General features: G+C 39.0%; 1 protein-coding gene across 1 annotated transcript in view; it reads left to right on the forward strand.

Moving 5' to 3' along the window:
- Positions 1–14,600, forward strand: part of HTT (huntingtin) — a 219,835-nt gene that overhangs the window by 85,749 nt on the left and 119,486 nt on the right. The window contains 9 exon segments of the mRNA XM_030564220.1: positions 1,257–1,408; positions 2,338–2,540; positions 5,301–5,427; positions 6,572–6,699; positions 8,773–8,883; positions 9,728–9,805; positions 11,849–12,072; positions 12,862–12,940; positions 13,089–13,250. Of these exon segments, the coding sequence (XP_030420080.1) occupies positions 1,257–1,408; positions 2,338–2,540; positions 5,301–5,427; positions 6,572–6,699; positions 8,773–8,883; positions 9,728–9,805; positions 11,849–12,072; positions 12,862–12,940; positions 13,089–13,250 (1,264 nt within the window).

The raw sequence follows: 14,600 nt of genomic DNA on the forward strand, positions 1-14,600 counted from the left end.
ATTGCATGGTCATGTTGTTGGTTTTTTGGCTTTCTCTTTTCCCAAACCCTCCAACTGGTTGTTTCCTCTTGTTCTTGTATTAATTTAGATTGTAAATTCTGTGGAGTAGAAACTCATGGTAGCATGTCGTGTGCATTGATGGTGGGAGGGGGCTCCAGGCAGGGGATTGAGATGTGGTAGGGGGTGAGGGCTTCAGGTTGGGACCAGCGATGAGGGCATTGGGGTGCAGGAGGGGACTCTGGGTTGGAGCAGGATGTTGGCATGTAGGAGGGGTGCAGACTCTGGGAGGGGGCCTGGGTGTGGGAGGAGGCTTCAGCTGGGCAGGAGATTGGGGTGTGTTGGGGGTGGGTGGAGCGGGCTCTGGGTGACTCTTACATCAGTCAGCTCCCGGAAAGCAGTGGCATGTCCCCACTCTTAGGCGGAGGTGCAGCCAGGCAGCTCTGCGCGCTGCAGGAGCCTCCCCCACAGCTCCCATTGGCCACGGTTCCTGACTAATGAGAGCTGTGCAGCCAACGCTCAGGGTGGGGGCAGCACACAGAGGCCCCCTAGTTGTCCCTCTGCCTAGGAGCTATGTCGGCACTTCCTGGGAGCTGCGCGGAGTCTGATAGGGAGCCTGCCATCCTCACGCCAACCAGACTTTTAACGGCCTGGTCAAAAAACTTTTCCAGTCAAAAACTAGACACCTGGCTACCCCCTGATGTTAGCTGGTGTTCCTCAATGAGGCTAAAACTAAGAGGAATCGTTTCTGTGCTGTGTTTGAGCTTAACTTTTGAAACATTTAAATCCACATCCTTTTCCTTTGCTATTCTTAGTATGTGCCTATTTCTAAATATCTTTAACAGAGTATCCAAACATACATGACACATTTGTGAGCATTTTAATTCGATAGTTCATTATAACAAACCATTGTTTTGTGTTACGTCATGCCTTAATATTGAAATATGCAAATTAGCAAAGTGTTGTTTAATTGTTGTCCACCAGTAGATTCTCTAAGTACCTGTGATGGTCACTGCAGTAGTAAAACACTCTAGTTCTTCATTGAATGCACAGCAGCTTCCATGTTAATCTTTGCTGAAACTTTTTGTGTGTACTTAATGCAAGATACTAAAGATAGTTCAGCCATACAGATAGATTAATAGTTTCAAATTAATAAGAAATATAATGTTAAAACCATGTACCACACTGTTCTTAGTTTCCATAAGACTGAAAATTTGCCTAGGAAGACATGTATGACAATTTCATAATTAAACTTTCAGTGCTTCCCAGCTGAGTCCTTCGGAGGAATCTCGGAAGAGCTGTACCATTGGAATGGCTGGAATGGTTTTGTCCCTTCTTTCAACGGTCTGGTTCCCACTAGATCTTTCGGCACATCAAGATGCTTTGATTTTGGCTGGAAACTTGCTTGCAGGTAGACAAAAATTGTTGGGCTGTGTCAGTGTGTGCTCAGTGTCAAAATCTCCATTATGTAGTCAGAAAGCTCCATCTCCATTTCACTCTAAACAATAAAATACTTGCAAGTTTCAGAGCTGAAGAAATGCAGGGCAGGAGGAAAAAAAGTTATACCCATGGAGTTTTGGATTATCTTTCAAGTCTAATGGTTTCTCCTTGTTGGGCTGGGCATCTGATGCTCGTGCATGGCAGTTATCTAGATCTGTGGGCCTTCTCAAATTTTAATAATGTTTGTACAACTGGTTTTCCCTGTGTATCACCTGATACTTAATATCCTAACCATAATATCAGAGAGGTAGCCATGTTAGTCTAGATCCACAAAAACAACAAGGAGTCCAGTGGCACCTTAAAGACTAACAGATTTATTTGAGCATAAGGTTTCATGGGTAAAAAACCCACTTCTTCAGATGCCTGGAGTGAAAATTAGACACAGCGTAAATATACTGGCACATGAAGAGAAGGGAGTTAACTTTACAAGTGGAGAACCTGTGTTAACATGGCCAGTTCAGTCAGAGTGGATGTGGTCCACTCCCAATAACTGATGAGAGAGTGTCAATACCAAGAGAGGGAAAATTGCTTTTGTAGTGAGCCAGCCACTCCTCCTCTTATTCAAGCCCAAATTAATGGTGTTAAGTTTGCAATGAATTGTAGCTCTGCAGTTTCTCTTTGAAGTCTGTTAGGGTCTGTTAGATCCCTTTTGGAGTTGGTCCTGCTGGATTTTAATTGGCTAAAGGAGTCACTATTAACACAAGGCACAATCATGGCTCTTGACCTCAGGCCAGTAAGTCACTAGTCAACACATGACTTTAGCCAAAACCTAAACCAAGGCTTTTCATGTTTTAATAATAACTGTAACAGTTTTCTTAAGTAATGCACTTGTCGTTTCAGCAAGTGCCCCCAAATCTTTGAAAAACCCCTGGACTACTGAAGAAGATATGAATCCAGGTGCTGCTAAACAAGAGGAGCCATGGCCAGCTTTGGCTGACCGAACTCTTGTTACTTTGGTAGAACAACTCTTTTCTCATTTACTGAAGACCATTAATATTTGTGCTCATGTGGTGGATGATGTTGCTCCTGGCCCAGCAATAAAGGTATGATTTTTATTACGCTTTATAACTCCAAAATGCTTGTGATATAAAGAGCTGTTGTTGAGTTATGCACTTTGTTGGAGACGATATAGGCAGCCAAATTTTATTTTGGTCGGGTGTTCAGGGAGTGTGTGTGTGTGTATATGTATATGTAGATAGATGAGGAAAACTTGTGATGTTAAAGAGGCACTAACAGTTGTATTCTGATTTACAGTTTTTTGTTGAACTCCATTGTGCTCAATATCTTAAAAGATTGAGACTATCTTTCTGTCTCTCAGATTATTTTCCTTGTACCAAATAACCCATCAGCTCTAGTTTTTGTTTCATAGGGTTAAGAATGTGTTGGTCTTCAGTCACTGAGAGTTTGTTTGCACTGTGATCAGATGTCTGATTGCAGCATGGGCTAGCATACCTACACTAGCATGAATCTAGCTAGCACAGCTAAAAATAGCAGTGAAGACATGGCAGCGTGGGCCTCAGTGAGGGTTAGCAATATGAATAAGTGCCCAGCTGCCATCCCGTGCTGCCGCCAGACCTTCAGTGTAGGGTGGATGTATCCTGAGTTGTTGCTGTTCTGCAGCTCTCGGGAGGGATTATTAATATTTATTCCTTCTGTCTCATTTATCAATGACCATAACATTTTAACGCCTCCCAAGAATATAGAATCAACCATCTTCTTTCTTCCTGCATAAGAAATAGTTGGATTAGTTCACACTGTTTTAATATTATTTTTATTTGCTTATTGGAAGAACTAACTGAGAAAGTGAAGGCAAAGAAACAAGTTTTGAGTTTAGTTTTAAAAATATTGAAGTACCTGTTTATTTCTGCCTCTGGGGAAGCAACCTGGCATTGGCCACGGTCTGTAGACAGGATACTGGGCTAGATGGACCTTGGTCTGACCCAGTATGACCATTCTTATGTTCTTAAATAGGGCAGACCCACCCCAAACTGGTGATTATTCTTCTGTAAGATATACCAAGCCAGTAACAAAAGCAAACTTCTATCTCACCACATCAATTCACAAGAAGTCAGAAATTCAGTGTCCCTAGGCATTCCAGCACTTATTTCACCACCCAGACACTAGACTGTATGAAGAGTGGTTATTTAAAGCCAATTTAATCGAACAAAGGTTTCTTTTAATGCCAAGAGATCAGCCACATAGCGAGGTTAAATTTATGACTTGGGTCTTGCCCAGTAATCATGCTAAATCTAAAGATTTATTTATAAGCTGAAAAGGATGAGAGTTTAAAGTGGTCAAAGGAATCAAATACATACAACCATTGCAAAATTTTTGTATTAGGTTTGAAGCAGTGATGTAATAAACTGGTTTATAAAGTCTCTGGTAGCTTCCAAAAGATTGGAAGATCTCCAGTCCATTGGTTGTAATGCTTCTGTTAGTGTAAGTTCAGAGTCCAGAGATCAGAGCAAGAAAGATGCAAAATGGAGATGCTTCCAGGGTTTTTTATACATCCTCTGTCTTAATTTGTGGAAAAGTACAGGCACAAGATAGTCCAGGGTCATATGAGCTAATCACATACCCTTGCATGCTTTGAGTCATAGAAGTAGCCATTATCCCTATTCTGGCTAAAAGGTCCTCAGACAAGCCAATCGGATGGGGATAAACTTTTATGACCCTTTGTGTTCGTTGATGTGCCATTAACTTGAGTGGTCCATTCAGTGTGCTCACTAGATTGGATGTAAACTACCTGATGGGTGTTAATCCAGAAGCAAACACATTTGAAATACAGGTATATAGTTAATATTAATAACTTTAAATGTGAAGATGATACATGCATGCAAACAGGATAATTGTATTTGGTAGACTGTAACTTTTCCATTTTTGCCTTACATGACATACCGTATGTACTTGTTCATTAGCCTATTAGTTTATAAGCCGATTCCCCCAAAATGGATAGGTAAAAATAGCAAAAACTGTATGACCCTTTCATAAGCCGACCCTGTATTTCAGGGGTTGGGAAACTTTGGCTCCCAGCCCGTCAGGTTGGGACATTTTGTTTACTTGGCGCATCTGCAGGCATGGAGCCCCTCAGCTCCCTGTGGCCATGGTTCGTTGTTCCCAGCCAATGGCAACCTTTCAGAAGTGGTGTGCCAAGTCTTCATTTATTCACGGTAATTTAAGGTTTTGCATGCTAGTAATACATTTTACATTACAGGGGCCACTGGCTGGAACCCCAGACTGGCAACAGGCTGAGTGGCTCAGCCCGCTGTCGGTCTGGGGTTCCGGCTGGCGGCCCCTGTCAGCTTGAGTCTCGACCGCCGGCCCCACTCAGCCCCCTCCCAACCCGGGGTTCAGTCCATCCAGGCTGGCAGTGGGCTGAGAGGTGGCAGGGACCCCAGGCTGGCAGCAACCTGCCACCGTAAATCAGCTCACATGCTGCAGCTTGCAGACCCCTGCCATAGAGTTTAAAATCAAATTTTGGTGTAGACCCGTTTATAAGCCGACCCCTGCTCTTTGATGCGTCTTTTTTTTTTTAACCAAAAATATTGGGCTTATGAATGAGTATATATGGTACTTTGTATAAGATTTGTTGCAATTATGTAACAGTGGTAGCAACAATAATCTACATGGTCATATTTTAATCATACAGTTTCACGCCCCCAAACTAAGATTAGATGAAACCATTGTTGAAAAAGGCAGGTGTAATTAAACGTGTGTAACCCTATAAATATATTCTGTGTTTAGATGAAGGAAAAAATGCTGATATTTAATTTTTCACACTGTTTCAAACATTATTATTTTAGGCAACATTGCCTTCTCTCTCAAACCCACCTTCTCTAAGTCCAATTCGTCGGAAAGGGAAAGAGAGAGAACCTGTGGAACAAACATCTGTACCAATGAGCCCTAAAAAGGGTAGTGAAACTAATCCAGGTAAGGAGGGGGAGAGAGAGAGAGTGTTTTGTGTGTGTGTGTGTGTACGTACGTACATACCTGGGGTATTGGGAAGAAACACTGATTTGTATAATTCACTTTACTGTGAAATTCCAGCGTTACTTCTGAAGAGGGTTGCATACAGTCAAAAGAAGGTCAAATTATTTTCAAAAAGAACAGGAGTACTTGTGGCACCTTAGAGACTAACACATTTATTTGATCATAAGCTTTCATGGGCTACAGCCCACTTCATCAGATGCACAGACTGGAACATACGGCAAAAAGATATTTAAATACAGAGAACATGAAAAGGTGGAAGTAGCCATACCAACTGTAAGAAGCCAGTCTTACAGTTGGTATGGCTACTTCCACTTTTTCATGTTCTCTGTACTTAAATATCTTTTTGCTGTATGTTCCAGTCTGTGCATCCGATGAAGTGGGCTGTAGCCCATGAAAGCTTATGCTCAAATAAATTTGTTAGTCTTTAAGGTGCCGCAAGTACTCCTGTTCTTTTTGCTGATAGAGGCTAACACGGCTGCTACTCTGAAACCTGAAAGTATTTTCAGTATTATATCTTGAGTGGCAATTCTCTTTCATAAAGAACCCATGAACTCTTTGGTAGCCATATGAATTTGTCTCTTGCTGTTACAATCACGATTTCAAATCCCATAAACTTTTGACTAAAAACAAAAATAGTCTGTACATAATGCTTTGCAAATGGAAGCTCTGCTCCTATTCAGAGCACAGAGTGGGTGATCCTGGAAAGCAAAAATCTAAATACTGAAAATATAAGAGTTTGCAAGTTTTTCTGTAGCTAGTGCAGAAATGGGCAGAAATACGAGGAGAAAAAGTTAATTCTGCTTTAAAATAGTTCTTGGGGAATTTTAGTAATGAGTTCTGTATGGGTTAGTTGTCTTATTTTGTAGCTGATTCACATAGAATGTATTGTATTAATATTGTAAATGCAGGTCCTCTGAGTCATTCTAGGAGCTTAAAGACAGTTCTTACTCTCATCTTTCAAATATATATGTTGACTCATTTTACAGTTTACTTCAAAGTGGTTAAATTAAATGTTGAAGAACACTAGGGAATATAGTTAATGTGCTAATTGATTTCTTCAGGATTATTTTTCTCTTTTAATAAGCTACTAGGCAAACCGATACTTCAGGGCCTGCTCCAACAAGCAAATCGTCGTCACTGGGCAGTTTTTATCATCTTCCATCGTATCTCAAGTTATATGATGTCTTGAAAGCTACCCATGCTAACTATAAGGTACATAACATGTCCTTTAGGTGAAATACAAGAGAACTCTTTTTTCTGCTAGTGTTACACTACCTCATGTTGCAAGTTTCATTCTTCTTTGAGTGCTTGTTTATATATTTGAGTGCTTGTTTATATATATATATATATATATATATATATATATATATATATATATATATATATATATATATATATATATATATATATATATATATATATATATATATATATATTAATTCCACTGATGGTGTGAATTTGCCCTATGCACTGAAATTCATATTCTTTTGGCCAGCAGTATCCTTTGTGGCCATACCTGCATGCTTAGTGTCTTTGTCCCTCCAGCACGAAGGCATATAAAGGGTGGGCGAACCCCAACCATCCCTCAATTCCTTCTCAGTGTCCGTGGCTCGAAGTTGGAATTTGCAGTGTCTACACTTCTCACTCAAGGTGTGGCCTTTCCATTGTGCTGTAAATAGATAGGCACTTAGCAGTTGGTCATTTGATTAGGTTAGTCATTTTTGATAGTGTTTCCTTTCCTCATTTGAGGAGACACAACTTTTTCCTTTGCCTGTAGGACTTTCCCAGTATCTGGTCCAGTCATTTATGATTGAACACAAATTTCTAGGCTTTAAAAGTTGCCTTGCATGTGAGGTGATAGTTTCCCCTTAATGATGGGCACACGTGGTGCTTAATGTGCCTTGATAAGAGGCACATACTATGTGCTATTGTAAATGGTTTTCAGAGAATTCAAAAGGCAAGAATCCCATCTGAAATAGCTTCTAAATAGCTATTGAGACATCCTTCTTCAGATCCTGCAGCGGCTAGTGCTGAAAATCCTGAGCAATCGTTCTCAGTGCTTCCACTGTCTCCTGTGCTCACAGATCTGAAATGGGCACCTCTAAAAATTCATCCTCCTCAACTGGTAAAACCTCTGGGGTTAGGGGAAGAAAAGAGTACAGAGCCTCTAAGGGAAAGAGATCTAGGTCTCCTTCACCAGGTCCTACTCAAAGAAGCCAGAAATCCAGAATTGCCTTTGAGAGGGGTAGTTCAGTGCCCCAAAAGGGTCTCTCTGGTACTCACTAAGTCACCAGACACTGTGTTCAAGGACTGGCCTCTTTGGTACCCTGGAAATTGCCCAGTACTGACACCTTGGCACCAGTATGACCAGTAACGACGACTACGATTCTGATGCCCTCCATTTGCTTGCCTCCAGCACTGGTACCCTCAGTACTGAAACCCTACTTGGCATAAAGGATTCCTGTGGTACTGGACTCAATGCTATTTGTAGTGAAAGTACCATTACCAGTTCCAAGCGCATTAGCAGTACCATTCGGGACATGGCTTGAGGGCTTGTGTCTACAGCGAGTTAGTGAGCAGGAAACTGGGGTGCAAATCTGCAGTGATCCAGTGTGCCGCTCACCAACTGTCCATACAGAGCATTTTACTGTGCTCTAAAAATTCCTGAGTGTGCTTTGACTTTCTGTAATAAGTTTGACACAGTAGGTAACTTTTAGTGTGCAGCAGCAGGGTCCACACACAGTTACTGTGCAACACACTGCAGCACTGTAGGTTAATATTGAAACTTGCTGCTTACTAACTGATTCTATATACAAGGCATGAGTGTGTTTCCTTCATTATACCTGGGACTTCTCTCTTTGCAAGAGGAATACTCCTCCTCTTCTGGCTCAGATAATAGCAGGGAGGCGTCAGCGATGCATTGCCTGAGGTCTAGGTATTCAGATCCATACACGTTAGAGAGGGGGTTGAGGGCTCATTTTTATTACCCAAGATACAGAGCTCTGAGAGCTACTCCTTGGTATCTGCCCCCATGACCCTCTACATCATATAGGCACCATGGGAATTACATCAGGACAGAAAACCAAGTCTGCAACCCAGTCCACAAAGGGACATTATAGTAAACTCAAACTACAGCTCTTTCAACAACAGTCGGGCCTCTGATGAGGACTTAGAATGGGAGGTCTATTCTATCCCAACACCCATTTTTTCTTTCTCTAATTTCCATCTTACTGTCTAATATCTTTGCTGGGTTAAAACATTTACTCTTCTAACTATTTTGACAAGGTTACATTGGATCTTCAGAACAACATCGAAAAATTTGGAGGTTTCCTGCGATCTGCCCTGGATGTCCTCTCTCAAATTTTAGAACTAGCAACTCTTCAAGACATTGGAAAGGTGTGTTGCTTTATTTAATATAATGTGAAATTAGCCATATTTATAACATTCATAGGGAAGCAAATATTTAACAAAATTTTAGTTCATCCTTCCAGTATTAGTGCTTGGAAAGGCTGACAGATCTTGGAGACAATGACAAAATATTGGGTTGCATAGTAAGTGAACTTTAAAGCTTGGGTGTCAATCTTCTTTTTTCATATGGCATTTGAAAAGCAATGGGCTGGAATAATTGAATTTTAAGATTTGAAAGCCATTCTAATCCTTCTGGTGTAGCTAGGTGGATCCCCACCTTGTGCAACCACTGTAAGCGTGAATGGGGCAATTGTCCATGATGAGTTGTGTGGTTTGCACCTCACCACAGTCACAATTTGGTAATCCTTTCATTTTCCATTTGTGGAGGAAATATCCACACTTAACTAATTAAAACATCATCAGTAGTTCTACTGTGTAAAGTCAACTACTAAAAAGCTGAATAATTTTGCATAATTTAAGATACAGTGCTTCGTTTCCCAAGAAAGTTATAGATCTTTTGAGTCATACTCTTATTATAGTCGCATAATTATACTATATTTATATTAAACGAAGAAAATAATCGGGTTTTGCTCTTTTTTTTGAGTTTGATATTTTCAGTTCTTAATTTAGCCGGTGGTCTTTCATACAAACTTTTTAAGGTATGTCAAACTGTAGATTAAAATTGTAACTTCCTGGGTTTCTTTATGGTCCATACTTCTGGTTTTAAAGCCTGCAGTTTTGCATTTTTTTTTTGTTTATGAATATGCAATAGTAGCTTCTCTTTTACTTCATGAAGAAATGTTAATTAAATGACTGTTAAATTTGTGTCTAGTGCGTTGAAGAGATTTTGGGGTATTTGAAATCCTGTTTCAACAGAGAACCAATGATGGCAACAGTTTGTGTACAGCAGGTAAGGAAGTAACTTTTTGCATTGGGGGGGGGGGGGGAAGAGTGTTGGCACTGAAGGTCCCCTCTGCCCCAGCAATTTGAACATGAACAACCATTCTCATTCTGAAGGAAGGGAGTGTAGGGGAGCTTCATCTAGGAAACAACCTTGTAGTGGCCAGGGAGGATGGAATAGATAACCTTTTCGGTCACTTTAAATCACTTGTGTGATTTGTTCTGGAACCCTTTGTGCCATCTAAATAATTTCTCTTGACACAGTAACACTTATTAAAGGAGCTTTATTATTAAGTGGCAGGAGAAAATTATTCCAGTTGTCTGGTTACAGAGTGCATTTAAGAGAGGGTAGGAAGCACAATTTAAAGGACTATTACGGAGTTTAGAGATCTGGGTACTATTCTTGACTTTCCCATAGATTTCTTATGTGGCCTTTGGGATACTTCATATGCCTGTCTCTACTCCTCTCCTCCTCCTTCCCCCCCCCCCCCCCCCCCCTCCCTGACCTGCTGAGCTTCCCATTGACTTCAGTTGAAAGTGAGTGCTTAGCACTTCTGGAAATCAGGTTCTTAACTTCTCTCTCCTTCAGTTTTCTCATCTGTAAAATGATGATGCTCTGCTTACAATGAGGTTGTGAGGCTTAATTCATTGAGGTTCATAAATTATTTGATTTTTGAATTAAAGGTGCAATAGAATCACGCAGTATTATTTTGGTATAATTCTTAATTTGATGGATTCTTTTATCCCTCAGCATGAGTTTCTGGCAGTGTATGGTTGAGGTTTATCTAGCACCTATTTTAAGCTCTAATTTAAAAAAATGCAGAAGTAAACTTACAGTAAAATAGTTAAGTTAATCAAATACTCAGATACAAAATTAGTAAATTTTTAGAGTACCTTACTAAATACAAAGACTTCCAACTATACCCACCTGAATGGGTTCAATAGTGATGTCTATGATGTCTTAGCATGGCCGAGTAGGTAGCACAAGTCAAATATACAAACTCCCTGTAACATTTTTTTTGTAAAGGCTACCAGAAGGAAAACTCCAGCTATGACTTTGGTCATGGATGACCTGGGGTATATAGGAACCAGTGATAGGATTGAAAGGTGACTATTGGTGAAAAACACAAAAAAACTTTTTGTTTATTTATTTATATATATATATAATATAGCCAGTAGTCTTCAAGTGATAGAGTTTCTTCTGAATTTTGCCTGCTTTCATAGTTGGCTTAGTTCCAACAGCAAATAAAAAATCATCTTGTTCAAGGTAAACAACAAGCCATAAGATTCCATTCATATTTAATTAAAGGCTTATTAAAAGGTATTTTAAAAATGTAGAAACAAAATCCACTTTTCATAGGATGGGATACCAAACTGATTACATATAGACATTTGGGCATAGTTGAGTATTTTGTGTTGGTAGCTTGTAATCCAGCCAGGGTAAGGTACGGTATTATGTAGCTGAACTATCCCAGGAGCAAGGCTGAGATTGAGTCTGCCAGAGTCTCTCAGTTCAGTCCTCCTCTTCCCCCCTTTGCTGAATGGGGGAAGTAAGCTGCGCCAACCCTTTTCCCATGCTATGCTGGCCCTATAAAGCTTTCTCTAGTACTGAAAGATTGAGTCAGTCTGGGATCTTAGTTTAAGCAATTGCCTGTTCCAGCCTTGGAAGACTGAGCTTAGCTTGGAAGCCTGTCAGAGGTCTGTATCAGCCTGAAAAGACTTTATTTAGTCTGGGCAAAATATTGCTTTAATTCCAAGGGTGGGGCTTGCTTTAGCAGGTCACTATATTGTTTTGAAGATGCCATGGGAATTTTTTGTAACTTCTGTCCGTGTCTATAGGAACTAAATGTGTTTAGTGTATTATTTCTGTGTTTTTAAGGCTCCTGAGTTTACAAAGGGGAAAGAACCAGAAATAGCATTTGAGTCCATGACCCACAGTTGGAACATGTTAGACTACCATTTGACAGCCTCATTCATAGAATGCTTTTTGGGAGGGTAGGCATTGAAGTCGCATGGTTTCAGAAATGTTAATTTTTTTCACATCTTTCCTTAGTTGCTGAAGACGTTATTTGGCACGAACTTGGCATCTCAATATGATGGCTTATCTTCAAACCCCAGCAAATCTCAAGGCAAAGCCCAGCGTTTAGGCTCTTCTAATTTGAGACCTGGTCTTTATCATTACTGCTTCATGGCCCCTTATACACACTTTACGCAGGCACTTGCTGATGCGAGTCTAAGGAACATGGTACAGGCAGAGCTGGAACATGATGCTTCAGGGTAACTGTTATTGTTTTTCCCCTGTATGCGGTATAGTGTGTTGACTTTCATAAAGTTAATCAAAACATTCTAGCTGGAAACAATAAATCATAACTTCATTAAAAGTTCTGAACAGGGCTGTTGGTGAAGTTTTAAATTATTGAAGTCACTTACATATTGAAATTATAATATATTGTTCAATTGTCAATAGCAGGAATTTTTCTTTTATATTCTTTTGAAATAACATAATTTACCTTGTCTTTACTAATTTGATCTCTGGTACAATACTATATTCTGGATACAACAAAAGTGCTTGACAAAGCAAAGTGGAAAATAAATTTCATGCAAAGATATAGCCTTTGTATGTATCTATATTTAGAAGAAAATGTTAATATTTATAAATATTAATATTAATACTACTGTTTTAAACTCTCTATTTTTCACTAATTGGCATTCATGTTGAGAGTCTTAAGAGAGGCAAAGGAATGGAGACTAAATTCTCTTCTCAAGTCTGCAGGTAGTCAGGCTACAAATATATTAGTAGGACAGTGTGCGGAAGTTTGCACTGCTTCTATTCTTGCTATACAGTAGATGTTCCAGTGAATTTGTACTCTCCAATTATCTGGTTACTAAAATACTTGAAGCAAAGTGAATTTTTACTTTCTAATTTTCTCTGAGCTTACTAAAATACTTGAAGCAATCAAGCCCTATTACAAAGCTAATATTAGGTAAATTAAAATATTAGAGTGTGCGCATGTAAGAATTTTCTCAAAGGTATCCCTTTGTTTTAATTTTTTTTTATTTTGATAGATGGTTTGATGTGCTGCAGAAAGTTTCTACGCAACTGAAAACTAGCCTTACAAGTGTAACAAAACATCGTGCTGACAAGGTATTTAAATTACGTACTTAAAGAGTAAAATGAAAGGAGGGGAGAGATTTATCTTTTATCCACATGAAGTTGTATTTTTAACTATTTGGTTTTGAACTGGAATCTCATGTAGACAATATGTGGCTTTAAACTTTTTTCTTTTTCATAGAATGCTATTCACAATCACATTCGCTTGTTTGAACCCCTTGTTATAAAAGCTTTAAAGCAATATACTACAACAACGTCGGTACAACTACAAAGGCAGGTTTTAGATCTCCTAGCACAGCTGGTTCAGCTACGGGTTAACTACTGTCTTCTAGATTCCGATCAGGTCAGTCACACTGTATTCTCATTTTGGTCAGTTTATAGCAGATTAGAGAACTCTAGTTCTTAGAAGGACATTGCCAAGCTAAAATCTTTTATTGTAAAAATAATCACCTTCTTTGTCCTACTCATACCATCATAAATGAGAACTGTGATTTAAAATTGAAATTACAGAAATTGTATTTGACTCTGAAGGGCTATGAAGATCGTGATACATTTCTAGTTAGGTTAGTTTTTTATTTTTTGGTTGTCATGCACTATGTAGCATATGGGTGAATGTTTAAATCCACAAAACCATTCATTTAGAAATAATAGTTTCCAAATTATCAAAACTTTGGAAATGTAATAGCCTATCTCACTGCCAAACAATTTTATTACAATGAAGATTATTAAACAGGAATATGTTATAATTACAAATAGGGAAAAGATGGTTTGGTTATCAGAATCATTCTGATTACTACTTAATCAACGTAGACAAAGAGAGATATCTTAATTTATGTTCCCCATACTTGCCTTTGTGAGAACAGATTAAATTGTAGATTATCTGCCTGGCTGCTATTTGCATATATTATCAACTTGAGAATTTTTTCTGAAGCATACTTAATGGGGATCTGTGGGCATGAATCTGCAAGTTTTATACCCACTAGCAGTTATTAATCACCATCTAACTCAATGGTTGTCAAACTTTTGTACTGGTGACCCCTTTCACACAGCACGCCTCTGAGTGTGACTCCCTCCCCCTTACAAATTTAAAAACACTTTAATATATTTAACACTATTATAAATGCTTTTGGCAAAGTGGGATTTGGGGTGGAGGCTGACTGGTGGAGGTAGAAAGTGCTCAACCTTTCCCTACTTCTCATATGAGGCACCCCAGAGACATCAGAAAGCTTGAAGTATCCTTTGAAAACTGAAAATATCTTTACTACACTGAGGGGCAAATTCTGCACCTTTGCACCAATGAGAAGCCAGAGTAATTTTATTTCCAGAGGATCCCTACTTATTCAGTGTACAAGTTAGATATGGGGTTCTCAAACTTGGGTCTGTATTGTTACAGACATATTTGCTGACAAGTATTTTGAAATAAATTGCCCAAAATAATTGAAACTGGCGTGATTATATTGTGTTATTTTGATGAATAAAATATTCAGAATTTTGCCTAATTCTTAATTTTTTGTCGCAGAATTCATCCAGGAGTAAAATTTATATATGAAAGAAAAAACTTATTTGATGCATCAGTACAAGGGATCAACGTTAAATATGAAGTTTCAATATCAAATCTGCATTTCCTAATTTCAGTTCATGATTTCTCATCCATAACATTTCATAAATGCTAGATTTTTGTATGAAATATATA

The sequence above is a fragment of the Gopherus evgoodei genome, chromosome 5 (assembly GCF_007399415.2).
Source record: "Gopherus evgoodei ecotype Sinaloan lineage chromosome 5, rGopEvg1_v1.p, whole genome shotgun sequence".
In the NCBI taxonomy this organism is placed as follows: Eukaryota; Metazoa; Chordata; order Testudines; family Testudinidae; genus Gopherus; species Gopherus evgoodei.